Consider the following 27,840-nt stretch of genomic DNA (forward strand, 5'->3'; position numbering starts at 1 on the left):
TTTTTTTTGGGGTTTAAACCCCTTTTGTTTTTTTTTTTTTTCTTTTTTTTTTTTTTTTTTTTTTGGCCTCTGGGGGTTTCAGTCTAACATCCGCATCTATTACACTGACATGCAGAGTAACCGCCTGCAGGGTAGGTTTGGGTTTGACAATTTGTGCTTCGTGGCCGACACATTTCTCAATACACCTGGGAATACAAATGTCTGAAAACCACAAAGACCACACGCCGATTGTTCGACTTCGGATGAAGTACGTTGGAACCTTTAGCCACTAAACTTTCTGGTTTAGAGCTTCCTCTCAAAGCTGGAGTAGGATCTACTTCTCACTTCCAAAGCCATCGCATCGTTTTTACAGGAATATGCACACAGCTGTTGAAATTGAAAAATATATTAGAGTGGTAAATTCGTAACTCAGTAACTTTAAAACACAGTTTGGGGTTCATAATTTACTCTTTAGCAACAGTTTAGATGTTTTTGGTGGTTTTGTGCATGAGAATAGCTTTTGAATTAGCCAAACAACCAATACACATAAACCATTCAAACCTTGAATACACAAATCAAATATGAGATGCTGAGCTTGATCTCCTAGTTACAGAGAAATGAACCAATGCTATCTGGAAACATTTCCTGCCCCCAACTCTGTGTGAACAGTTTATGGACGACCACTTCCCGTTCCAACATGATAAAACAAACAACGCACAGAGAAAGGTCCGCAGAGACACGGACAAAGAAGAAGAAATTCCCTACAGGATTTCATGAACCAACATAAATTTGTCTTCCATTTTAAATAGCTCAGATTTTATAGACATAAACATTTAAAAGACTATACATCCGTCACTAGCGCAACTGGTTATCTTCCAATCATCCCGTATCCATTTCCGACATGAATTTATTGACTGTTAGGTCTTTAAAAATGCATTTATGAATCCGATGTCTTCTTAACTACCGCTGGATGAGGGCGTCGCACCTCTTCCCAGAGTCTACTGCGACAATACGATGAATAGGTTGACCAAACCGCAGTGTTATTGCTGCTCTACTCCCATGAATGCCTTTGAGTCATCTGAGTTCCCACTGCGCGGATTTCAGTTTATGTATTCAAGGATGAGAGGATTAAAGTGTTTGCCAATGAATGGATGAGTTGAGGGCATTACAGTGCGCTTTGAATATGCAAGCTCTGCTTAACTATATTTGCTGTCACCTACTTTGCTGTCAAACTAGGAAAATAAATGCAAAGTACCAACTCAAGAGAAAGTAACTTTGGACCCAGAGGGATAAAACAGAGACTTTGTGACCTTGCTTTGATGAAAACGTTGTTCCTCATTTGTTAAATCTCGCCATGCTGTAAAAATAAAAGTGGAATTTTTTTTTATTCTGCCTCTGCTCTTATTAGCTCTGCATCATGAGGATTCCTCCGACGCAAGTATTTTATTTTTAATTGATAAAGAAATACGAATGTACAAACTCTGCACTGTGGTTGCGAGAATTGAAATGCTCGATGCCACAACTGCATTGGGGAAAGAAAAATTTACAGGCCCTGTTCCTGAATCTTGCCCAGCACTGGGGGTTAATAAATCTCTGTTACGGCCCTGCGCCCAGACACATGAAGGTAGCCGTGCTCCCCAGTTTAAAGCGGCACTTGGAGGGAGAGGGAGATATTCTGAGTTATCTTTGTAAACGGGCGCCTTCCCCTGGCTCGCGCTGCGCTCTCAGCTTCCCTGCCAGATAAACATGTTGTTCCAAACACTGGTTCTACACACGGCGTCGGGCGGAGATTAAGACCGACTTAAGTTTATCATAAATGAATTGCAAAGTCGACAGTTGTGTGGCCCACTGCCTCTCAGTTCTAAAGCCACCAGCTGTGGTATTTCGGAGGTGACGGGAGCCGCGCTAAAGGAGCCACGAGGCATTCCAGTGCTGAGGTGGGCTGTAATCCTCTGCTCCTGGCTCGCTCCCGACAGAGAAGAAAGCAGCGGGGAGACACATTTTCAAATCAGAATTTATGGTGCCCTCGGTGCCGCCTCGAAGCTGTTTCAGGGAGATGGTGATGCTCGGGGTACGTAGGGAGGTTTTCCACACATCTCAATCTGGCATGAGAAGGCATGCAGTCTGAAGACGGTGTGAGCAGCTCTAGTGTCAAACTGGCCTTCTTTAATTATTAATCCGCGTGTTTATGTAGACGGCGCAAACCCACCAAGACGGAGGCATCAGGAAGAGACTCCAAAGTTTAGGTGGGAGAATGTGTTTATAGGACAACTAATGGTTGTGCACTCACTCCTCGAAAATCTGGCGCGGCAAGAAGAAAGCCATTAGACGCTCGGCTTCCCTGAAACCATGCAGCGGTCGAGAACGTGGGCTGCTGAGAGATGAGGCTTCAAATCGAACATTTCCGCCTACGAGCAAAACGCTTCGTCTGGAGGCAAACCGAGAAGACGATCCATACAGTGAAACACGGAGGTGGCTGCATCGTGTTCTGGGATCTGCTTTTTTTTTTTTTTTTTTTTTTTTTCCAGAGACAAGGAAGCTGGTCATAGTTGGTTGGTAAATGAATAGATCTGAAGTCTGGAAGACAAACTGTTATAGACTTTAAGAAAAGAAATAAATCTGAGACCGAGGACGAGGTTTGTGTTCCAGCGCTTAAGAACAGTGGTGTAGATCAAAAGCATGTTGACCCAGTCAAAGTCAAGATCCAAATTCAATTGGGAGTGTTTGGGTAGATTAAAATTAGCCAGTCACAGACCACCTGTGTGAGGATTTGTTTTTTTTTTCTGTTTATTTGGTTGTCTCCAGCTGTCCCTCGTTTCCCTGATTACCTTCCCTGTGTATTTAATCTGTGTTTCCTCCTTGTCCAAGTTGTCAGTGTTTTCACCAGTGCTACCTGGATTTCTGTTTTTCTGTCAGACTTTTGATTAAATCATCTTTTTTTTTCACTCCACAACCTGGGTCCTCCGCATTCATCCTCACCACCGACTACCGCACTTCATGACAGCCTGATCCAACAAGGCCAAGATTGAGGCTATTTTGCAGAAGAATGGGGAAAAGAAAATCAGTCTCCACATGTGTAAAGTTGGCAAAGACATTCCCTGAAAGACTTGGCGGTCATAATTGCAACAAAATCGGTTTTTCCAATATATTGGCTCCGGAGGGCTGAATACAAAATGTACTCTAAATGTCATAACAGACACAAGAAGCAGAAAGACGTATGATTGTTGGTCAAAAGATTTGACCTTTCCAGCTTACAGGAAAACATAATGTGTTGCAAAGTATTAAATACATTGCCGTCCTCTAGATTGTTTTAGCTCAAAGATCGTTCAGGGTTCATGAAGCATGTTTATGTTTTAGTGGTGTCACCATGTCCTGGTTTGGGGAAGGAATCCTGAAATGTTTGGAGCAGAAAACTCACGACGATTTGGATTTTAAAAAAACCACATGCAGAGAGGGTGTTTTCATGTTTTTTCTGTCTGTCACAAAAACACATAAAAACCTTAAGACATATAGACATGTGCAAGAACACATCAACAGAACCTTCTTCATCACGGCGCATGTAAAAAGCTCATGCGACGTTTTCCCAGCGTCAACCAGGCTCGTCCCTGCCATCTTAGTGTCTTCACCCAGCTTACGGCAGTAGACTGACAAGCTAACAGACACGTATCAGCTTACTATAATAACACCTAACCAACACGCCAAGTCATCTGCCATTTTGACTCCATAAATAACTATTGTCGTGCTGCTCTCGCAAAGGCTCCCAAATCTCCATCTCTTGACTGGAACCGTTTGGCGGTTCCAGTCAAAGCTCGAGCTCCCACTCTTGGCACAGATCACGCGGGGTGACGTCGCGTGTCTTGAGAGCGGAGACGACACACACACACACACACACGCTGACTCCATTCACACACTCCCCATTGAACGAATAAAGTCCTCCAGCAGCCTTAAGCCTGGAATCACCCGCTTGCTGATCTCTCGCACCTTCTTTTCATCTCCTCCCATCCGCTCCTAAATCTCCCCTCTGTCCTCTTTAGGTCCTCTCTCCCTCCCCGTACCTTCTCATCTTGCTCTACTGGTGTCTCTCTTTTAGTGCACTTCAAGTCTCTTTGCTCTCCTGCTAAATATTTCCCATGCTGATGTAGTCCATTGAGAGCCAGTGATTGTCTCTCTCTCTCTCTCTCTCTCTCTCTCTCTGTGTGTGTGTGTGTGTGTGTGCGTGGTTTGGTTAGTGTGTGAAAGACAGAAAAAAAAAAAAAAAAGAGGAGCAGGGCAGATCACTGCAATGCAGAGCAACATTACACAGCAGCGTTGCTCAGCGAGCCTGTTGTGTGTACAGTTTGTGTACATATTTAGCCGGACTTTGTTTGCTCTCGAACTTTTGTGTTTGCACGTGGGGGGAAGCGTGCGTGCGTGCGTGCGTCCGTCCGTTTACGCCGTTAACGCGTCGCCCTGTGTGTATTTGTGAAGGATGACCGGGCTCAGCCGCAACTATTTGTCATGGCCGAACACCAAAGCCTCTGCAAGCTATGCACCATGACTTTTAAACAGATCTCTTTTCACTCACATCAAACCATGCCCGACTGTGCATTTCTTTTTTTCTTTTTTTTTTTTTCTTTTTTTTAAATATGCCGGCATGTTAATGCCTGAGAGACGAGAATATGGGTTTTTATGCCTTCACATAAACGCTCAGGAGGGATCCGCCCGGCTAGATCCATCATGCGAAACGCCATTGTTCTAATCAGGCTAATTGTCCCGATCCTCGACACGTTCCTGCCGTCTCCACTTAACTGACGCCGCAGCCTCTCTTATTTTATTTATTTCTTTCCAGAGGAATAAACGACACGACGGTGGAGAAAGAGCGAGAGGCAATCTGAGCCGCAGAGGCCCACCGGCGTTTGAAGCCTTTAGACTCTTTCATCCTTGACTCTGGGAAATGAATGATTTCTTTTTTTCTCCTTCTTCTTCTTCTCCACACAGCGATGGGACAGTTCTGACAGGACACAAACACATGAACCATGGCAAAGCAGTTAGCCTGGCAAAACACGCATGCATTATACAATAAGAAATAAGAATGATTAAAAAAAAAAAATAGGGATAGCGAAGAAAACATCCACCTTGCTGGAGTCGGTCCAGGGAGAGAAAGTACTGTAAAAATTAGATGCCACGGGCGAGGAAGTGAGACGGGAAGCTTTAAACGTGAGGGTAGAGGGGGAAGAAATAGTGTGAAAAGGATGGAAAACGATGCTTTAATTAGTCGTTTGTTGCTTTAACTGGCATTTAGTTTTAACTGCGCTTCTTTTGTCTGAGGATACAATGGGGCTGATGTGGTATGAGTGAACTGCACAGTTTAGAGGATTAAGGCTGGACTGAGGCTCACAAACGGGAGACTGCACAAACTTCACACACTCTCCTTAAACACACACCTACAAAGAAACACCAACCCGCCCCTTTAATGCGCACATACACACACACAGAGTCCCCAGTGTGTGTTACACACACACCCACTTGGGGATTATCTGTGCAACAGAGTTCTGAACACTGAGAGTGAGGAGGAGGTGTCTGAAGAGCCCAAAGAAACACACACACACACACTTTCTCTCTCTCACACACATACACACACACACACACATATTTTCAGTGGGTGCTGCTACCTGTGTGCTGGGCAGCATATAGAGCAGCATCTCTCTGTGTCCGCCCTGTGAGGCTAAGATGACAGCCGGAGCGTTGAGAGAGAGAGAGAGAGAGAGAGAGAGAAGGGGAAATAGAGGAGAGGGGAAAGAACAAAAGCAAAAGGTGAGCCAGAGAGCGGCAGAATAAAGAGGCGAGGAAATGGGGAGAGCGAGGGAGGGGAGCGAATCAGACGGAGAGATGAAAGAAGAGGGGAGACCATTGCGCGAGACGCGCAGGCTGGGGAAGGGGATGGTGCAATGTGCAACCTTGGCCCCGGGGCCAGCGGCCTTACATGTCCTCATTTCACAAATAGATTGTATTGATTTCATACAGTTAATGTGGAAGATTGCCTCTATTAGCTTCTTTCCCCAGCCTTCAATGTGTGAGGAACGCTGCAGGCCATCAGCTTCGCCCGGCTTTCATCTGATCTCTCCAGCACTCTGCACGGACAAGCTCAGCGCACCTCCGGCCGCTTTGTTCATGCGCTATTAAGAAAAGGAACATTCTGGATTTTTCCAAGTGAATATTTTAAAACGTGTAAAGCAGTGGACCGCTTTCATGTCCTCCTCATTTGGTATCAATCCAAGAAAGTTAGTCCTGGAGGCTAAAGCTTGCGGCTAGTCCTGAAGGGGCCCAGACCCAAAGCAGAGTCACCAGCTGCTTGTTGTTTAATTGCTTGATTTGTGGTTGCGTTTATTTCAAAAACTGTTTTGTGTTTGGCTTTGCAGTTTGAAGGATTTCTACTGATAATGTAAATATGTTCATGATATAATGCATTAGCTGTTTTTTTGTTCTTGTTCCCGGTAATGGCCTAACCACAGAGTATTGTTAAAATTTTGAGGCTGTTCTCATTCAGGAAGAGTGAAAACAGATATTGAAGATGGTACATGTACCAGAAGATGAGTATTTTTTTTATTTTGGTAAAGAAATACAAGCAGACTCCAAATCTTTTGTTTCGTTGCTTTTTTAAATTGTGAAAATAAGTTTCACGGAGACCATCCCGCCACTTTGAATGAATAAAAGATGAATTAAGATGCAATTATTTTCATTTTTATATCTAATAACTAAAATGGCAGAACATTTCTGAAAGATGGGTTGCTTGAACACTTTTTTTTTTATTTTATTTCTCTAAGCTGTTATAGGGGTTTAAAGTAAACTGAGGGACAAAAACTCAGCTGTAGCTGTCTTAACATTTATCTAACACATAGGATCTTGGAGATAATTGAAATCTATTGTTGCTTTGAGGTGCAAACCTTTGATTAAGATTAAAGATCAGCTAATAGTCAGATTTTGCTTCTGCCTTTAAACACCTTCCATCTAAAAAATATCATAGTAAATACTATTTTGAGTATTTTAACCATCATCAAATGTGGTTATTTACAAAAGAAATGATGATTTTGTTGATAATTATGCAGGAAATGGAGGTTGGAGGCTGCACACCAACATAAATCTTCCTGAGTGAAAACAGATATCGAAGAAGGTACATTAAAAGTGTTTCCAATGACAAATCTAATATTTGTTTTGTATTAGATGTTTAAACTTTAAATTTGAGTTTTACAGTAACTTTGTATTTTCCATTATGTGGGTCCCTTGACCTGAAATGATTTACAAGTTCACCAAGCAGTTTCCAATATGGCTGCCACATACATGAAACATAGCGGAAGTCAAAAGTACAGACTATTTTAGCCTTTCCTATTGGCTGCATTTCCCTAAACCAGTGAAAACAAAGAGTATATTTGGACACAGTTTTTAGAGAAATATGTTATTGACTTGAATTGAAATTAGCAGTTAGCAACAAAACACAGATAAACCTACCAACTCCACCCTAATCCTTGATTTGCAACAAAATGAAGACGCCAAGAAAGTTACCCGCAAAATTATGAACTATCCCTTTAAGGGAATGAAGATGGAGAGCGTGAGAGTGCATGTTATTTGGGTCAGGCTGTGTGTAAGTGTGTGTGAATCTGTCACACAATAGTTGCCAGGGAAAGTCTCTTTTTTTCTTTTTTTTAATGTAGCACCCTTTATTGTACTTCGTGGGTCGGCGGTAAGAAGGCTGAACCAGATGCAGAATCATCCTATACATTAATATAACATGATCCCTTACAGGAGAGCTTCAACACGCAAAAACCAAGAATAAATATATTCACAACTGCCTCTACTATTGTTTGGAGATGAAAGCATAAAAAGTATCTCCATAAAAGATATTAACCAGTAGTTGATAGAAGTGTCTTTTTTTTTTTCGAACAACAGAAAAAAAATGCCTCTACCCCTGCGTTTTTTTTTTTTTTTTTGTCCTTTGTCTTTGTTGTCATTCAATATTTCCTCTGAGAAATACTTCAAAGAAAAAGAATACAATAACCTCTGTGCCTTTGTCGGGTGGAATAAAACATGAAGCAGAGGTCCTTGTGGCCCGGCTAAGTCTGAGAGATAAAGAAATCCAAAATGCATCCATTGGCTCGGTGTTCTTCTGTGGTCCTGCCTTCCTCGCTTTTGTTTCCCATTAAAACGATAGTAACAATAACAAGAACTTCCAAAATCTTTCCAGAATCTCGCTCTGCGACAATCCCGAATTAGTCCCCGTCATAGCCCTGTAAAGAAATCCAGATAAGCAAACTAAGTTTGACCGGATGAGATGAAGAAAAATCAACAGAACTGCATACAAACAACTCCGATATTGACTGGGTAGGTTATTATTTTTGGCTCATCCAGGGAATGCAATTACTCTTCAGGTCCTCGATTAGTCTCAGTTGTCCATCAGCGTCCCGTCCGTTGGTAGTCAAACCTCTTTGTTTAGATAAATAGATCTGTATTTATAGAAAAATAAGCATTGACCATACTGCTGGCTGTTCATTGCTAAGGCACTTGGCTATATACGGTTATTTCTCTTCTTCTTCTTCTTGGGTTGTCTCGGCCGCTCCTCTGTCTCAACGTGCACGCCCAGCTCGCTCCAGGCCTTCAGGCTGTCGAGGTTCATGACTCTTGTTTTTGATGTTAAGAGCTGTGTTTTTTTTTTGTTTTTTTCACCTCCACGCAGGTCCTTTGAGAGTGATATTATGAGCATTAACGCCCACAGCCGTGCTGCAGCCTGCTAATTGTGGCGTTTGGTGGAAAAACGAAGCCTTTTTATCGCATTGTAGGACTGTGGAGGGAAAATGAAAAGCAGCAGTATCTGCAGCTGAAGTTTTGCCCAGAGGCAGAGATCCTGGTTCAGCTAATCCTTGCCAAATACCAACCCATGTGCCAGCAGTGGGGGGGGAAAATACAAAACCTGACCTCAGGTCCTGGAATAAAACATGGCGCTGTAGTGTAGTCCCACTCCCCCACAGGCTCCTCTGAAAACCAACCTCTGTACAGGAGGAGTCAGTGTTACTGGGTGATTCATCAGCAGAAAGGGAGATGATGAGCAGACAAGAGAAAAAAATGGTAGCAGGAAGGAGGGAGGAGAGGGATTAAAGGGGGGAGGAGTGTTAAAACTGATAGGACCGGTCCAGAACTTCCATGTAGTCTGGTTTGGTCCTCAGTCTGGGTCTCTGCTCTCCATCTCCCTGCTCACTCTGGCCGCCGTGGCCACCTCCGGCTGAGGATCTGGCAGTGGTGACCACGAGTGTCTGGTCAGGTCTCACTTCCTGTTTGGAGTCCTGGGTGCGGGGGTAGCAGGGCGGGGGCCTCCCGTACCTGTCGGGCAGATCTCTGAACTCAGGGGTGGGGAGTTGGAAGAGACAGTCCACAAGCTCCACCTTAGGAGTGGGACCCTGGCTGTCGATGACCGTGGGGCACAGGATGCCATTCCCGTGGAGGCCAGCAAGCGCACCCATTGCCCCTGTGATGGTGTTGATGGGGGATGAAGACACCTCCAGGGTCCACTCCTTTTCCTTCTCTGGCGTAGGGCAGTATCCTCCCTTGCACTCCTTCGAAGCCGCAAACGCCTGCTGCTGCTGCTGCTGCGCCTGCTGCTGCTGCTGCAGCTGCTGGTTCACATCCACGTCCTGTTGGTCTTTGAACATCGGGTTGCTACACATGTGTGAGGCGGCGGGGTCGGCTCCTTTCGCTGCCGCCTCTCGGGGCAAGATGGTGTCGTAGACGTGGTTGTGTTCGGCCAGAGCCAAGGGGGGCTTTTCAGGCAGGTCGTGGTGAAGGTGGTGGTGGTGGTGGTGGTGCGTCTGCTCCGTGAAGATCCCACACTCCATTTGTATGCCGGCCAAGTCTACCTCTCCCTGGCGACGGAACGGCAGCTTTTCCCTAACCCTCAGGGCGTAGGCGATTAGTGCCGCCGCTGCGAAGAAAGCGGAGACGAACAACACCAGCAGGCTGAGCACCAACACCGACAGAGGGATCGAATCTATCCACGGAGGGGCGAGGGGTCCCAGCCCAGGCGTAGGGTACACGGATACATTTCCTCCTGCGTCTGTGGAGTTTGCCATCTGCTCCTCCAGCTCACGGGCCTCCTGGGGCTCCAGCTCAGGACAGAGCAGCTCCATGGACAGGGAGCGCAGGGCCACGCCTTGAGTCTTTTCGGGCGACTTGCAGACCGCCTCCCCCATAAGAATCATAGTGCTGAGCCCCTCGAGCCAACGCTTCAGCGCAGCCGCTTCACAGTTGCACTCCCATGGGTTCTGCTGCAGGTCCACCTGGAGAAATACATCACACCACAGCACACTGTCATTGCATAATAGTGGGATAATTACTGATCTGCCATGCAACGCGGATTCATGAATCATTCTGTTAACTGTTCACAAAAATAACTAATTTTGCAGTAGCCCTTGCGATGTACATTATTAATTTAAAAACATCTCCAAATAAGCTGAGTGCAGGCATTACTGAGGCGACAAGGAAGAATGATGTTTATTAAATTTGTCTCGTGGTATTAACGTAACATGGGGCCTTGCAAAAGTATCCACACCCCTTGAATCATTCACATGCGTCAAGAGTATTTTGTTGGGGTTTTATGAGGTGAACCAACACAAAGTCGAAGTTGGAAACCCAGTGCAGAAGTTTTCTTCTTCTTCTTTTACGAAATCAAATATTTTGCATTCATCTCCTTTGTCAATGCTTTGTAGAAACATCTTTTAGTTGCTGCTTCAAGTTTTTTAGGGTACACACCAGCATCTGACAGCTAGTCTTGTTTCAGATTGTCAATTGGTTCGACTTTAAATACTTCTAAAGGCTGTCTGTTGCTATGCATGTTTGAATGGCAGAGGGCAGTGTTTAGTTTTGAACCCGCTTGTGAAGGCTCTCAAAACAGATTCCTGCTATGCTCCAGCTGGTTATGGACAACCCAGGGTTTACATAAGTACTTTCTCAAAAAAACAACTCCCAGGCAGGCGAACATGCGGGAGTATCGCAGCGCCGAGTCCTTAACAACAGGCAGGATGTGATGCAACTCTCCCCTGTGCCATAATCCAATAGGTATGCCCACAAATCCATTTTCTGCCTCCCAGTTATTGACTGCAGGTCCTAAAACAAACTCAAATATTCTCTTTGAAACACTTTGAAAAAGCTAAAGCAGATTATGCACAAAGGGAATCACATCATGTTGTATTGTCTGCAGGACTGATCTGTTCCGAGTCTTTAGCAGCGACACTGGCAGTGAAAGCAGATATTCTCTCTGTCGCACTTCCAAGGCGCTCGCGCAAATGTTGTCATGCTAATTTGGTTAGGCCATCTCCTTGGCTTGCAGAGATAGATGGATGATTTTATTTTATTTTTTTTAAAGAAGGAGATGATTCAGCATTTCTGTTGCGGGAGCCGCTCCTTTCCCGGTCGTCTCGCGCTCAACAGCCGGATGCTTTTTTTGTTTTTTTTTCCCTTCCTTTATTGGCGTCAGTCCACTGTGGGCTTTCACAATCATAGCTAGAACTGATGGGTGACTAGAAACAACGCACAGCTGCAGTTCTAAATTAGTTTCAACACTCCTGCTAAATCCAAATTTTCATGCAAAAAATAATATTTTCCAGTGTCTGCATTCTTGCAAGACGCGATTTAGCATGAAGGAGCCAAATGACACAGAAATATGTGGCCAAACTGTCAGCTTAGTTTTTTTTTTCTTCCCTTTCCTTCATAACTTTCACGGTGATGATCGTACATCTGTCTGAGATTCTCAAAGCATTTTATTGCACGCTTTCATTCAAATCCCTTAAACTCTGTCACTCCGTCTATCATTTGAGCATCTGTCCGACGTAACCAGGAGTGTTTACAGTTTACAAGCCTGGTCACCAAGTGTGCGATTTGCTGTCAAATTGTCAATCAAAGCACTACTTTGGTAAGAAATTACAGACCCTTGCTTACCCCCGACAGGTGTTACTATTATGTCAGCCCATGCTGTGTGCTTTTGTGAAAATGGAGGCCTGTGGTTTAGTACTTGAAAGAAATGCCTTTTAAAAACAGTCTAAAGCATTTCGTTACCAACCAGAGCTACTGCAACGTGCTGCACTTACATGCTGCATATGGGTTATGACTTTATCATTCATTTTTAAACTTATGGATCTGACATTGATAGTCATTGTCAGTAAGCTGATATTTGTTAATTGATCTGGGCGCTAAGCAACAGGTTTCATTCTTCCAATAACCAATATCTGGATTCTGAACAAAAGACCCAAGTTCAATAATACATTTTTCCATCCAGAAGTCCAATAGCAATCGTCGCTCTCTGTCCATCACCTCTCTGTGTGTCGTCTCATGCACACAATACCAGGATTCAAAGTCAGGAAAGGGTACACACACGTCAGGAAAGGGTACACACACGTCAGGAAAGGGTACACACACGTCTGCGTTTCAGTCGAAGGAACTATTTTTATTCCTGATTTGCTGTTTTTGAATAAAACCCAAGAAAGCCAAGAAGATATAATACGTATTTTTAACAACAGGTACAATGAAGCCCAACATATTCAGCCTGAAATGAAGGATTCCATTTATTTGCTGTTCTGGGCTCCCTCATTAACATAAAGATCAAAGATCAAGCAATTATTGTCCAAGATTTATTAGAGAGCTATAAAAATTCCCACCAGGGGAGAAATTCAAAATGTTCCCAGTAAGTCCCGTGTCTTCTAATTGATCTCTTTGCTCAAACAGTGATTTTCCTTCAGTCGATAGGTTTGCTCTGGGTGGCTCCCAGAAATCAAGTCGATATGAAGCATGTGTTAGAGTTTCTGGCACAAGGATTTTAGCTGAAGTCTCTGGTGATGAGACGCCCCCTGAGCTTTAGCTTGCCAAGCCTTCACTCTTCTGATGAATGTCTTCCATTGTTTTATGAATAATAAGACTCGGAGTGAGCCTGAAGAGAGCGAGTTTGACAAACAATCAGAAGTGTTGGAAGAAATGTCTTTATGGGAAATATTTATTCTGTAGATGATATGTCTAGCAAATTCAATCACTGTGAATATACAATTTCAATCACTTGTAGAACATCTTTAGCAGCCTTAATTTAATAACACTTTCATTTATTGTTCTCTCGCGTTGCTGTTGGTGAGGACATTTTGGCCAGTTCTTCTTTAATGGTGTGTATAAATGCACAACTCATGAAAACTCCCATTAAACTTTGACTGAACCACAGCGTACACTTTTATTTTTTCCTGTTTCTGCTATTCTGTTGTAGATATAAGCTGCAGTCTTTGGGCTCATCTACTTGCTTGAGCCCAGCTTAAGCTGCCACACAGATGTTTGGCTGTAAAACACTCGATAGACACATCAGATCAAACAGCGCCTGCACACATTTATTCAGTTTATTTTCCTTTAATCCCACTTAAAGGTTTCAGATAAGCAGCTTTTAATATCAGACTGCTTGATTACACTCAAAATGCGGTTTTCAAGCGATGACTTGGTTTAGGAAAAAGCCATCCAGACAAACTGACCACATCCTTTGAAGGCCGAGTTTAATTTCTCCAGCCACACACAGGCCTCATTAACGTCTGTCTTATAAAATCAAGAAATCCCTTAAAGAGATCCTGTCTGACATAAAGTGGGTTACAAAAGCGCAAAATGTAAAATATCTACAGAAATGTGGGAACAGATGAAAAACACTCATGGCATTTTTATTAAAGCTTCAGAGACCAGGATGAGGGTCAATATCCACAAACACAACAGCGTTTAAGCTTCGCCAGGCTACCAAAATTACTTCAAGAATCCATCAACGACTCATCCAGAAGGTCACAAAAGAGCCTGGAGCAACACTGAGAGAACTGTACTTGTCTCACTAATGTGTCCATTATTCAACAGCAGGAAGAGACAGGAAAAAAAGACACTCCTGGGTGAATTCAAAGCTGTAAGTACTGAAAAAACAACAACAGGCCGACCCACTTACGCTAAAAACCCAACTTAAAGATTAAAGAATTTTAGACTGACAGAACCGAGGGGGATTATTTCATTATTTCTTGGTCTGTTTCTTGATTATCTAGATTATTTGTCCTAATGGGTGGTAGCAGTAATCCTGCTAGCAGAAAAGTCATGTATAAAACATCCATTTATCAATTTGTGTAGCAGGACAAAGATCTGAAGAGCACTAGCTCTTGTCACCCTGAAAAGCTAAGCTAAATGTAGGTACTGGGAATGGCCCAGTCAAAGTCTGGACTTAAATCTGGTTGAGATTCTGTGGCATGCCTTTACACAGTCAGAGAAGGCTTGAAATCCCTCCAGTGGGGCTAAATTAAAACAAGTGGGCGAAAATTCATTCATAATGATGTAAAAGACTCATTACTAGTTATTCACAAACTCTTGATGGCAGTTGTTGCTGCTGAGAGTGAAACAGCCTGATATTATAAGACTAAGAAGGCAATTCACACAGGGCCAAGTTGCTTTGGACGGGATTTCCACCCCCGAATGAATAATATCATCATCTGAAAACTGCGGTTTGTTTCCTTTCAAGTTATTTTTTTCTGCTCTGAAACATTTAACGATGACTAAAAAGCAAACGCAGAAGACAACTGTAATGGCTACAAATACTTTGGCAGCGCCGTCCAAAAGACGTCGTTCCAGATATGTTGCGTTTCATTCATCGGAAACTTTTTTTTTCTTGTGACTGTCCAGATTTTATGTGGCAAAAATATCTGCAGATGAGACACAAAGTCAAAGAGTCATATCAAATCAATTTGCTCGTTGAAAGTCTGCACTCATGCCGTTCGATTTTATGAGTTTGTGATGTTTTGGCACTTTCTAGGGAATGCTCTTTGCCGTGGCGTTGTTATCAACTTTCATATTCGCGCTCGCTTCGCCTGTAACATGCACTTTGCGTATTTTCCCGAGCGACTTCACCGACATCCCCCAGAGGAAAGCCGTGAACTCGTTCTGTACAGCGGTTTGCAGCTTCTTGTAGATGGCGCACGGGGCGGATGTAATAGCAAAGAGCGAAAGCATCTGGTCCACCGAGGCCGCTGTTGGTAGAGAAGCAGGCGCCTGTGTCTCTGTGTGATCGCTAAACATCCCTGCAACATGCTGAGTTTGGAAAGAAGCCTCTGATCTTCCATTCTGAGGGAAAACAAATACAGACTGCAGAAGTTCACATCGGCTTGGATGCTTGGGATCGGAACGCGCAGCTAGCTGTTCGGTGGAGTAATGACATTAAGATGTGAACTCGTTCTCGCAGTTCTGGCAAAACAAACGCGATCACCACCATGTGCATATGAAGTCATTTTGATGCTAAAATAATATTATGATAATTAGTCCTACACTAATTATGTCCTGGCGTATCATCCACCCCTACACATAATTAAATACCGACGGTTATTAACAGTAAATTACTCTTATCTCAACGGTTAGAACATTCTGTCTTTATTTAACAAATGAAAAAAAAAAAAAAGAAAAATCATCACTGAAGTTGAAAAGGCTTTATTGGCATGTAATGTGAAATCCAAATTACCGAGTCAGACAGCCAGTGAGACTGAGACCCATCTTGTCTCTGTAAATAGCAAAGTGGTGTGGTCAAACTTCCCAGCTCATAAAAACCCATAATGACAGAAGCTTTTTCGCTGAGCAAGTCTATTTCAGTTTAAAACACCTACAGTGGTTTTGTTTTATGCTGTGCTGCGCACTTTAAAAATAAAGAAAACTGGTTCATGTTACAGAAGGATCTAACTTGTTTTCATCCACTTTTATTGTGCTGGTGAAATTGGATACACAGGATGTGCAGCCAAATAAAAGATGGTAGCAATTGCTATGAGGATGGACTGTGTATTGATTGATGTGTCTCACCATCAGCTGCCTTATCATCCAGACATTTTCCGCCCTAATCTTATGCACAGTCATGGGGTGTGGTACATCACCAAATCATGACAATGGGAACACAGAAGACGTATAAGTCCACACATACTATTACCAAAGGATAGTCACCAACTGACTGCACAAGCATGCTTTGGACAATAGTAGGAAAGCTTAGTTCCTGTTCTGACACTAAAAAGACCAGCTGAATCTCCTTTGCTAGCTTCACTGGGCTTTGTAAGTCTGCATCTCACAAACTACAAGGTATTTTATAGAATTTTTATGTGACAAACCAACACAAAGTCTTTTTTTTTTTTGACAAATACAAATTGGAAGATTGCGTGTATATGTATCCAGTCCCATTTACTCTACTACCACTAAATCCTGCAGCAGAGGTTCCACTACCAGCAGGACAACAACCTCAAATCCACAGATATAGCTACAGGGAACTGATTTAGATTAAACCATGTTTATGTGTTTGGTTTATGTGTTTAGCTTTCTAAACCACTGATGGCGCTAACCGTCAGCTAATGCTAAACGTACTAATGATTCAAACCATACAAACCAGCAGCTGTAACTTTCACAAGCCTAACAGTCTCATAAAACTCTTTTCATTTTCAAAAACAACTCACATTTCAATTTTTTAATTTGTCACATCATAACAGAGTAAAAACAGTGTTGTTTCCAGCCGCTATCAAGAAACATGCTAACAGCTAGCTTAGCCACATAATTTGATGGATCTGTAACATTTTGACTAGTAAGTTCTAGTAACTGATTCTGGCTGTTTTGGCTTACATTTATAACATTACATAAAAGTACATCCATAGTTTTGCTCATGTGTTTTCACTTAACGTTTTCATGTTGCGTTGTGTTTATCATTTTTTGCATATTCTTCATAATTTCGTTTTAGTCATTCGTGGTTAGTTTTAAGAACTCATTGCCCTCTCTTAAAAAAATCTTCATGATAGCTTTCATTTTACTATCAAGAATTAATTTCACAGTTTGCACAGCCTGCTCATTTTTACGGCATCCATAATGTGCTACTGCTAAGAACTTTGGTAATTGCCGTGCCGGTTACTGCTTACTTTATGCTGTGTTAAGAAGAGGTGTTCGCCCACACTGGGAAAGGGCCTGAAGGGTCATTTTTTCTGTAAAGATCAACTGCTGGCAGGTTTTTTTTTGTGTGTTTTTTTCTTTCTCCGGCCAGCACAAAAGAGAGAATGCACTCATCATGTGGAGACCACATCGTTGTCTCAGCCGTTGTGTCCTTGGGCGAGACACCTCACCCGTCTTGGCTGCTGGTGGTGGTCAGAGGGTCCAGTGGCCCCAGTGCATGGCTGCCTTCCACCAGTCTGCCCCAGGGCAGCTGTGGCTACCATGTAGCAGCTAACCACCATCAGTCTGTGGATGTGTAAAGCACTTCAGGGTCCTCTGGACTAGATAAAGTGCAATAAAACACAGAGTACCATTTATGTTTTATTATTCGCTGTTTAATAGGTAGTAATTGCATAGAAAGCAATGTGCTACACTTATTTTATTTGGTTGTTTTGGGTCACTTATACTCAATTAAGTTCTGAGTCATCCTTAATTAACCTTTCATTAATTTTCAAACTCAGCTTAGGGATGCTATTTATATTCATTCTCAGTAAAATGATATTTAGTTTGTCAGTTCCTCTGGACACTAAGCAAGTCATAGATATGTCATGGGAAGAAAAACAGCTTTGTTCACTTCAACAGAGTTTACCCTGAGAGAAAATTGGTTTTCAAAAATATTTTCCTAGTATCAAGGAACATCTGGGCTCTGAACAAAAGGCCATGTTCACTGGAGAGCCGCTCAATCGTAAATGTTTTCTATCGGGCACCATAATAATAGCCCTGGTTCTCTGTGCGTGATCTCAGGTGCACAATACCAAGATTTGACATCAGTAGAGGGTATAAATGTCTGCCTCTCATTCCAGGGATTGGATTTTTTTTTTTTTTTTTTTTTTTACAGATCTACTGTTACACTCTGTTAGAGTGATGGCTAAAAGGTTATCATCTGTCTGTATGGTCTCTGGGTTTTTTTAATACCAGTGACATCCAATCCCAACATTTCCAGGCTTTCTGAAAAGCTCAACACTTGACTTGCTTTAAATTCAGACACAATGGATATTTATTACCCTTAAACCACACACACACACACGCACGCACACACGCGCACAAAAAAAACTCAAGTTTTGACTGAGAGTGAGATTTTTAGCAGGGACATGGGCGCTGATAACACTGGTGCCAGGACATATCTGAATAATTCAGCAGTGATTACAGTGGATACCTTCCCTCTAATCAGTCAGAAAACCTCCCAAAATGCTCCACTGTCTGCCTCCGTCTCAGCTTTCCACACCGGAGCATAATTGGTTATTTCTACACATTGTGTCAGTTGCATTGAGTGTTTTTTTTTTAGACAGAATTGCTCCCCACTAAACGCCAAACCTGGCCATGAGCAACTTTCTTGATTAATGCTGGCAATGACAAGGAAGTGTCTGCCTGAAACCCAACATGTTCTTAGCACGTACCGACAAAGACATATGTGTTCCTGGGCTGTACATATTTTTGGCCTCCTTTCAGATGCTCCTTCACTTAAGTTGATTTATATATATATATATATATATATCCCTGTGCTTTAAGGCTCGGTTGCTCTTGTACTGGCATTAATTTTCCAGTTGAGAAATCATACGCATCACAATGATTTTAATTTTCTCTTTAACGTCAGACTAATTTTTTTTTTTATCATTTTCTAACAGTGCGCTAAGGGAAATATTTTCCGTATCAGTTAAGTGGGTGTGACTGCATAATCTTGTTCTTGACGGCAGAGCTGACTCTAAGCTGTGTATGCTGCTGCTTTATCAGAATTGTACGTTTCTTTTTGTTTTTCCCCAGCAGCTGGGAGCTAAATCCCGCTTCCATCAGTGTTAGCCTTTGATTTTACAGTGCAAACGCTGGCTCAGAAACACACAGCGGCGCCCACAAAAGCCCACGCCCCGAGCTTCAAACAGCCCACTAGTAAGCCAACAGGTGATATCGCTGTCATGTTGTTCTCTGCAGCCGACGGGTAGCGCTAATATGGCTTTGTTAGGGAAATAACAACCCCGATAAATGAACAGATTCAGTTACTGTGGCAGAGATTTCCAGCTCCATAATGGCGATGCAGCTGGGTTCCATGAATACGGCCCACTGGGTACATCCAATTTGCGAAAGCTTAAATTCTCTTGAACATAAGAGCAATGCACAATAGGCATAATGCATTTATTTGTACGTGCACGCTTCCTCCAGCAAACATTTAGAAACTGCCGCTAAACTGCCAGTCTCACCCACACAAACCCGGAATTGGGGGTTTTGGGATTTATTTATTTTTTTCCATCAAGCTAAATAAGAACAGAAATTCACAATGACATTCAGGCTAATCTACACCCACTTTACCTCATTCTGCTCAGGCTGTCTAAGAAAAGCTTACATTAAATTTGCTGAAGTCTTGGTTGAAAGGACTTAATATGTGTCCTTATCTGCGTGCTGCGTGCAGCAACCAGTCACTTAAAGGCTGTGGTTAGATGTGAGGAAAACCAAACATATGCTGTATTTTATACAGTCTATTTACTCTACGTTGCATTAATTAAAACCATGCTTAAACACTTAAAGGCTTCTGCTTTCTCCAGTCTAACTCCTGATTTATTAAGACCACTTATGCAAATGGAGTCTATTGCAATTTTCCAATTGGAATACCTGAGGCACAAACAGAGTCCCACATGCTGCAGCGGCGCTCTCAAAACAACAGATGATGGGAGAAAGCTCCAGCTGTTTCAAAGGCCAGCAGATCAGGGCCTGCCAGAAGTTTAAAAATGCAGCTGGGGCCTGTCAGCACTTGATTCATTAAGATGGAATATCGCCATTTGCGGTTTCTTTGCGGCATGTGAGACTTTTGTATTTTTGTTGTATTTGAGAGAGATTAAACACATTTTTGCGAAGTGAAACAAAGGGTCCATCGCCTCAGTTTTACACCTGACAAACAACAAAAAAGCAGAATATAACTACAGATAGACTCCTGAACTCCAATCTTTAATGTCTTTTGCTGCAATTGTATGTATTAGAACAGGGGTGCCCAAAGTCGGTCCTCGAGGGCCGGCATCCTGCACATTTTAGTTCTCTCCCTGGTAGAAGTAACAACCTTTTCAGCTTGTCAATGTTCCTCTTAGGGCTTCTAACGAGCCATCATTTGATCCAGGTACGTTAAGCCAGGGAGAGAACTAAAACTTGCAGGATGCCGGCCCTTGAGGATCCACTTTGGGCACCCCTGTATTAGAACAACACAAATTAGCATAATTAGATGAAGAATTATGCTAAAATTAGTTAAAAAAAAAAAAAGAAAAAAAGAAAAAGTATTTTTTTTACCCCACGAGTTCATAGTTTGTGGAACCACCTTTTGCCACAGTTGCATTGATTTGCACCAGATTTGCACATCTACAGACTGAAACTTTGCTCATTCATCTTTGCAAAAACAGCCACAAATAACTGAAATCAGTTCAACTAATTCCAGACTTTCTAATGTTGTCATGATTCGATTTAAATCTGCAAGAAGATGAACTTCTTTGTGTAGTGAAATATATTAACTCAGAGTGCTGCATCAGTACAAAGATAACATATCTTTTTTTCCTTATCATTTTTTCATATACATTGCCTGTTTTTTTAAAGACGCCCCCATAGGCTGACTGATACTTAGTTGCTTATGGTTTAACAAATTAACTTTTAAGATAAAAGGTAAACTATATAAGATTTTGTTTTCCTTCCAGGCTGCTGAAGAAAAACTCCCTCATATCATGACACTGCCATGACCATGTTTTACTGTAAGGATTGTTGTGGTAGATGCACAGTGCAGGTTTTTTTTTTTTTTTACCTGACTTAGCGATTTGAAACCAGGTCAAACAGTTGAAATGTTATTTTACATAACGGCACAATTTTTTGTAAAAAGCAATTGAAACTAAAGCATTTCCTCACCATCATGCCTGCATTTTATCATATTAAATCTCATTAAATTACATTCCATTTTGTGACTACGTGTGAAAAAGTTCACCCTATACTTTTGCATCGCCCCCTCCCCGCCTGTAGTAATCAATGGTTATAATAAGTAAAATATGGATTTCCACCAACCTGCACCAGTCCTCTGAGGTGTTCCAGCACACCCTCCACCGGCAGATGCTGGAAGACGTTGTTTCTCAGGTTGAGACGAGACAGCTTGACTCCATAGAATACACCGACAGGGAGGCTCCGCAAAGCGTTGTAGTTGAGAAACAGCAACTCAAGGGACGGCATGGAGTCAAAGGTGCCGGGATCTACCACACCGATCTTGTTGTTCTCCAAGTAAAGGAACCTAAGGTCAGGAAACAGAAGCAGATATTATCATTTACAGCAAACAAACAAAAAAAAAAAGACAAATGGGCCATGCTGCTACAGCATAATAAAACGGTCTATGCGCACAGTAGCCTAGTCCTCCTTTATCCCAATCTCGACAAATACGCAGCTCATTATTCGTGTTTCAAATTCATAGCAGAAATTTGATTTAATCTCCTCTCTGCCTCTTCACAAACCGATCAGTATCAAATTATGTCAAATTTCACACAGATGTCTGATTACCACATTGGATTTTTTTCTTCTTCTTTTAATTAGCAGAAGTGAGTGCGATATTCTTTTCGATGGCTGCAACAGATTCTGCATGTTTCTGAGAAACACGAAAGAAAAGAATATCTTCTTCAACTTCGCTGTGATGTACAGCCTGTATCACTTAGCTGAATACAGAAAGATCTTCTTTGAGAAAATAAAGGTACATCATGAAAAAGCAGCAACTGTCATTTTGAATTAATGCGCACACCCTTCAACTACCACCTTTTGGCTCGATTCTAGTATTCAGTCTCAAATTCAAACCTGCTATTCATTATCGAGCCTCCGATTACCCATTATTGAAGTTCAGCCGTTCTAGTTGGACTTGTGTTTATTTGTATCCTTTAGCTAAGCCCAGAATTTGCAGAGAGGTTTGCAGAGGATCAAAATTATTTCCTTGTACAAAAGCATCAGTCAGGGTGGGGGTACAAAAAGTCTGCAGGAGTTTGAGAAAATACGTAACAGCAATGTTAGAAAAACTGGATGTTTCTCCATAATGAATAAAAATACAAAACAGAAGCTGGTAAGGGAAGATGACAGCAGGACTGTTGGGGTTGGTTCTGGTCTCCTCTGGGGCTGAAGGACAAAAACAAATGTCCAGACTTGGCTAAACTATTCCCAATCATACAGTTAGAATAGGTTTTCTGATGGACGACACTGCACAGACTTTCGTAAAGAGTTATAAGGACTTAGAAAATTTTGACCACATTCATCAAAATCGATAATAGTTCGGCTCCACCAGAGTTCAGGCCTCAGTTGGACAGGAAGTCAGTGAAAAAGGCTGCGGAGAGGAGATTCTGGAAACGTCTTCAAGGTAGATGTGTCATGTTTAGAGACGGCAAACAAAGTTTGATTCAACAACAGGTTTAGTTTAACAGTCTCAAAACTTGTGCAACCAGGTTGTTGCAACTTTTTGATTCTGTTTTTCTGCTCGGATTGATTTGTTTTTCAGTGTTAGTTGTGTCGGATAAATCTCACATTAACGGTTAAAAGAAAGGTTAAAATAACTTATCATTGTTTCATATTTAAAAACAAGCAGCTCAACCAGGGTGTGTAGACTTTTTACATCCACTGCAGGTCCGGTTCATACTGCTCAGAGCACTCTGTCACCATTTAGCATTTAACAAAGGCTAACGAGAGGTTAAGAGGAAGACATTTTCCATGTCCGCAGAGGATCTTTATTATTGATTAATAGTCAGATTAATGGCTGCAGATTTTCTTAAACCTGTCTGGAAATATAAAGACGGTGCGGCTGAAATCTGACGCCTAGGTGACTTATCATTCTTTAGCTAGAATGGCATGAATTTTGATCTGTTGTCTTCATTAATGTTTAATGCACTTGCTGAAGGAAGATATGCATTATGTACAGATGAATCATCTTTCTGAGCTTAATCTGACAATTACATACATATGCATCGCTCTGACGAGCCTTTGCCCAAACACAAAATCCTGCCATCGTCCTGACACCTCACTGTCTTATCAACACCTCTGTATGCAAATACCAGAAAACATTAATTTTCACATTGTCACTCAGAACCGGGCTTACAACTCAACTGGAGCATTGCATCAGACAGCGTGACTAAGTAATGACAAACATGGAAGAGAATGGGAAACCTTCATTTCAATCAAACTCCAGCATAATGGTAATCAACGTTTTCAGCGCTATCCGGTGCCAGGATTATACTGAAATTAATTCAACTTCTTTTTTTTTTCTTTTTTTTTAACAAACAAATCTCTAAGTATCTTAAGCTGACATGTGGCTTCGGTTTAAAAAGAAAAAATTAGTTTGAAGTGCTAAGAGGGGAGGATGTGCGTGAAACGCAGAGCGATGCAAACGCTCCTCACCTCAGGTTCTGGAGTCCCAGGAACATGTGAGGGCTCAACCTGTCCAGCTCGTTCTCATTCAGGTGGAGGGTCCTCAGGTTCACTAGGCTGGAGAAGGCGCCCTCCTGGATGAAACTGATGCGGTTGTTCCCGAAGTGAATCAGATCGAGGCTGGAGAAGTTCCAGAAGTCGGAGCGGACGAGCTTTTGGATGAAGTTCCCTCCCAGGAAGAGCTTTCGGCCGTTGAGGGGCCGCGGTATGAGCTGGGACATGTTGCGGAAACCGTTCTCTTTGCAGTTGAGGGTTTGGCCCAGGTCGGCGATGTGCAGATTGCAGGTGCAACGGATGGGGCAGATGATGGGTATGGGCGGCCGCGTCTGGTAGCCCGCCACGGGGGGGTTCTGGTTGGGCATCAGGCTGCGAGCGGTGGGCGGCGTTCGGTTGGAGGATCGAGGCCTTTTAGTTGGCTTCAGCTGCTTCTCCCTCTCTTTACGCTCCGCTGAAGTGTAGGGGGACGAAGTGGAGGACGCGAGAGTGTTCTGCCGGGAGCCGTGCACCATCGACGATGGCCTCGTCGGCCTGGCTCTCCCGGGATGGGAGTTGTGTTTAGAGTTTGGGGGCAGAGGCTGGGGCTGGGATCCCGCTGATGGAGCGCCTCTCTCTCCCTGGTGCTCTTTATCCGGCAGGTCAGCACACAGCTCTTTGCGGGGGATTTCCCTCAAGTCCTTCCCGTGAAGATGAAACGGGTATTCGCAGGTAACATCCCCGACAACAGCCGTGTAGGGGATCTGACCCAGCCACTGCAGGAGCTCCACCGCCTCGCAGCTGCAGTTCCAGGGATTCTCCTCCAGCTGCAGCTCCATCAGGGAGCGGCCGATGTACTGCAGCGTCCCGTCTTTTGCTAAGCTCTTCAGACGGTTTCCCCGTAGGTCCAAATGAGTCAGAGACACAGATCTGGAGCAGGAGGGGGAAGGAGAGGCAATGGAGTTAGATGAAAGGACAAACTGCATTGAATTTTTTTTATTTTATTTTTTTTATGTTTGATTGGTTCATCTTCTATGACATGCAGCGCTTTGGAAAAACATTCAAAAACCCCTGAGTTTTTTCATCATTTTGTCGCATCACAATTAAAAGAAATAGTGTATTTTATAATGATTTCATTTGAAAAATCACACAAACTAGAATATGACCATGAGATGAAAGGGATGATGCAAGGTTTGTGTATGTGTGTGTGTGTGTGCGCGTTTTTACATTTTTTATTTTTTGCAAATAATAATGTGATAATGGCGTGCATTTGTTCTCAACCACCTTCACCTTCTGCTGTGATTACAGCTGCAAAGACCTTGGGGTTTGTTTCTAACAAATTTCTTCTCATTCTTCTTTCCAACACCAGATTGAATGGAGTGAAGATCAATTTTTAGGTCTGGCCATTGATTCTCAAGTTAATTTCTGCACTGCATATTGAATTTCAGTCACCATCTCAGAAGCAATGTATGCTTGGTCACAATCACTAAGGGTTATTAGGAGATAATATTTAGCTTACAGTCACGAGGTGAACCGCTGGCCAGGATTGCCCTGAGTTTAGGCCTGTCGCAATAAGCAATGAATCGATTAATCGCAGGATAAATTAAAATGAGGTCAATAATTTCCATTTACATGATTTTGTTTTTCTGTCTTCTCTCTCTTTCTGCCAAAACCTGGATGACAAAAGTGTTTTGGTCTCAACTAGCCCCCTTTTTTTGAAGGACATTTTGTTTACCGAGACTTCATAGTTCAATTTATTTGTTGTATCTGTTATTTTGTTTATTTATTTTGGATATTTAAACACTCTCAGTTTCAGTGGTAAATGTTCGTTAAAACTTTAAGTCTATTGATCTTCGAGAATGTGTTCATACCAGCACTATTATAAAGTTGAAAATGATGTCAAAACAATGATATTATTGCTTATTGCGATAACTTCTGGAACAATTTATCGCCTAGCAACATTAGTTATCGTGACTGGCCTACCTGTATTAAGGTACCAAGACCAGATCAGCTCTGACCAGCTTTCTTGTCCCTGCTAAAGAAACGCAATCCCACAGCTTTATGCTGCCACCACCTTGCTTGACAGTAGTGGCAGGGTGATTGGGGTGATAATGTAGTGTTAGTTTCCTTGTAAAAAAAACAAAACAAAACAAAAAAACAAAACAACATTTTGGGCTCATTTGATTAGAGCCCTTTCTTCCATATTCTTTCTGTGTCCTATGCATTTCTTCTTGCCACTCTTCATAAAGGCAGAGTGAAGATGATCCATCCACCTGATTTAGCTTAAAATGCCTCCACGACTTTCTCCTTTACCCGCCTTGTTCTTCATGCTATTTGACCTATAATGTTCTCCGACAAACCTCTAAGGCCTTCACATAACTCACTTGGACTCTACTGTACTTATTAGATGATTTCTGCAGCCGTCAGTAAAACGATCTGAACACAAATGCGCAACAAACTTTTTAGATTTTCCTTTCTAAAAATGTCGAAAACTTTTCCTTCTACTTTAATTATGAACCTCTCGGTGTTGGTCTATCTATCACATAGCTTTTCCAGTATAGCACGTCAAGCTTTGTGGGTTTAACGTGACTAATTGCGAAAAAGTTCAAGGGATATGAGGGCTTTTGCGAGGCGCTGTGTGCGCGCTACAATAACCCTACCTCAGCAGAACACTGTGACTAACCGTGCCTGGCAGTGATATTTCTACAGATCAGTCCTGGCATAATTAAAAAGCTTTGGAGTAAAATAATCAGGATGTAACCTGAACAGATGAGCGGGCAGGACGGGGATCAGATTGTCATTCAGTATGAGAACCCGAAGCTTGTAGAGAAACCTCAGAGCACCGCTGTCGATCCGTTTGATCACGTTGTAGTCGGCCTGCGGGACAGAAAAATGCAATATGGACAAAGGCTTCAGAGCTCAAACCAAAAGCGTGGCCGCTCTCTGGTTCAAAAGCAAACCCTAAAACTCTTCTACCCCGTTTCACCCAGACCAGCTGCCACTCCACCACTGTTTCTGGCATGGAAACAAATTGTACTTTCGCACTGATTCATCAATAATAAAGTCAATCATGGATAATTAGGACTGATTATGTCCTCGAGCTTACCTGGAGGTATTCCAGGGCCTCTAAACCGGCGAACGTGTCGTTTCTGAAGACCTCCAGCTTGTTCTCGTGGAGGTACAGGCGCTTGAGTTTGGCCAGCCCGTTAAAGGCCCCCACTCGGATGTCCTGGAGTGCATTGTTGCCGAGGTTCATCGACACCGCGTTGCCAAGGTGCTGAAACCCGTTGCTATAGAGACGTCTGAAAGAGTTCCTCTGGAGGTTGAGTTTGAAAGGGCGGATCCATGACTGTGACACCTGGATGATTAATTACAGCTCGGATTACTTACTTTATTAATTAGGGGACGTGAACAATAAGAACGAGCCACGAGCCGATGTGTTAGCATTGGAGATTCGACTTTTTAAACGAAGTGACATCGTCGCGAGGCCCGTGATGAACAAGGAGGTGAGCAGGAGGTCTACCTGGCTGGCGTTGGTGAAGCCCCGCCCGTCGCAGTGCACGTGCAGCACGCCCTCTTTGACCTCGCACGTGCACGGCTCGAAGCACGGCTCGTCCACTTCCTCCTCCGAGTTGTCCACCAGAGGGGTGTGTGTGGAGGTGGGTGTGGGGGTGGGGCCGCGCGACGCCTGGGACAGGCGCGCGCACCCCAGGGCCACCACCAGAGTGACCCACTGCATCCTGCTGCTTCTCCCCTTTCAGCTCAGCAGCCTGGGGCTACGGCGCGGCATCGGGCCTTTATCTCACTGCCAGGCGAGGCGAAGACGCATACGTTCAAATGCACACACGCACACACACGCAGGATCCGTGAGGACAAACAGACAGGGCAGGAGAAGGAGAAGTCATTTCAGGATGAATCAGTTTGGTGATACATCATAAGCATATTCAAGCAGCCTGGAAATAAATGTTAAATCACACAGACTGTTGAGCCATGGGGAAAGCATTTCATTATACGGAAATAATGATGTATAGGCCAGCTGGAGGCAATAGTTCGCCATGATATGAGTCAAAAAACCATGACAAACATGCGGTGCCATGCAAAAATATTCACACTCCGTGAACATTTCTACGCCTTCTCCCGTTACGACCGTAAAATTCAGATTTTATGTGAGACACCTATGCAAAATACTCCATAATTGTGAAATGGAAGAACACTAATTCATGGTTTCCAAAATATTTTACACATAGCCGTCTAAAATACCTCTAGCATGCATAATGAGTACCCGGGAAGCAATATTTTCTAACACCGCTGTTCTGCCGCTGGCTGTGTCAACACAGCTAAGCAGGTAGATAACGCCTCGGCAAAATGACAAGTTGCCATCATAACCGACAGAATGAAGCTGAAACACATCAGTCCACATGCATGGTAAAACATTAATCTTGTATATTTTTATCACTAAATGAAGATGCA

At 42.9% G+C, this 27,840-nt stretch overlaps 1 protein-coding gene across 1 annotated transcript; it reads right to left on the reverse strand.

The window, feature by feature from the left end:
- Positions 1–4,935: 4,935 nt before the first annotated feature.
- LOC106947796 (SLIT and NTRK-like protein 3) lies at positions 4,936–27,806 on the reverse strand. The gene is made up of 6 exons (XM_015033037.1): positions 26,894–27,806; positions 26,477–26,728; positions 26,132–26,247; positions 23,368–24,300; positions 21,016–21,235; positions 4,936–10,280 (listed from the first exon to the last, which is right to left on the reverse strand). The coding sequence occupies exons 1-6, from the start codon at positions 27,107–27,109 to the stop codon at positions 9,120–9,122; spliced, it is 2,898 nt and encodes a 965-aa protein (XP_014888523.1). The 5' UTR covers positions 27,110–27,806; the 3' UTR covers positions 4,936–9,119.
- Positions 27,807–27,840: the final 34 nt, after the last annotated feature.

Source organism: Poecilia latipinna, unplaced genomic scaffold, assembly GCF_001443285.1.
Source record: "Poecilia latipinna isolate Pla-1442-1.1 unplaced genomic scaffold, P_latipinna-1.0 Scaffold255, whole genome shotgun sequence".
Lineage (NCBI taxonomy): Eukaryota > Metazoa > Chordata > Actinopteri > Cyprinodontiformes > Poeciliidae > Poecilia > Poecilia latipinna.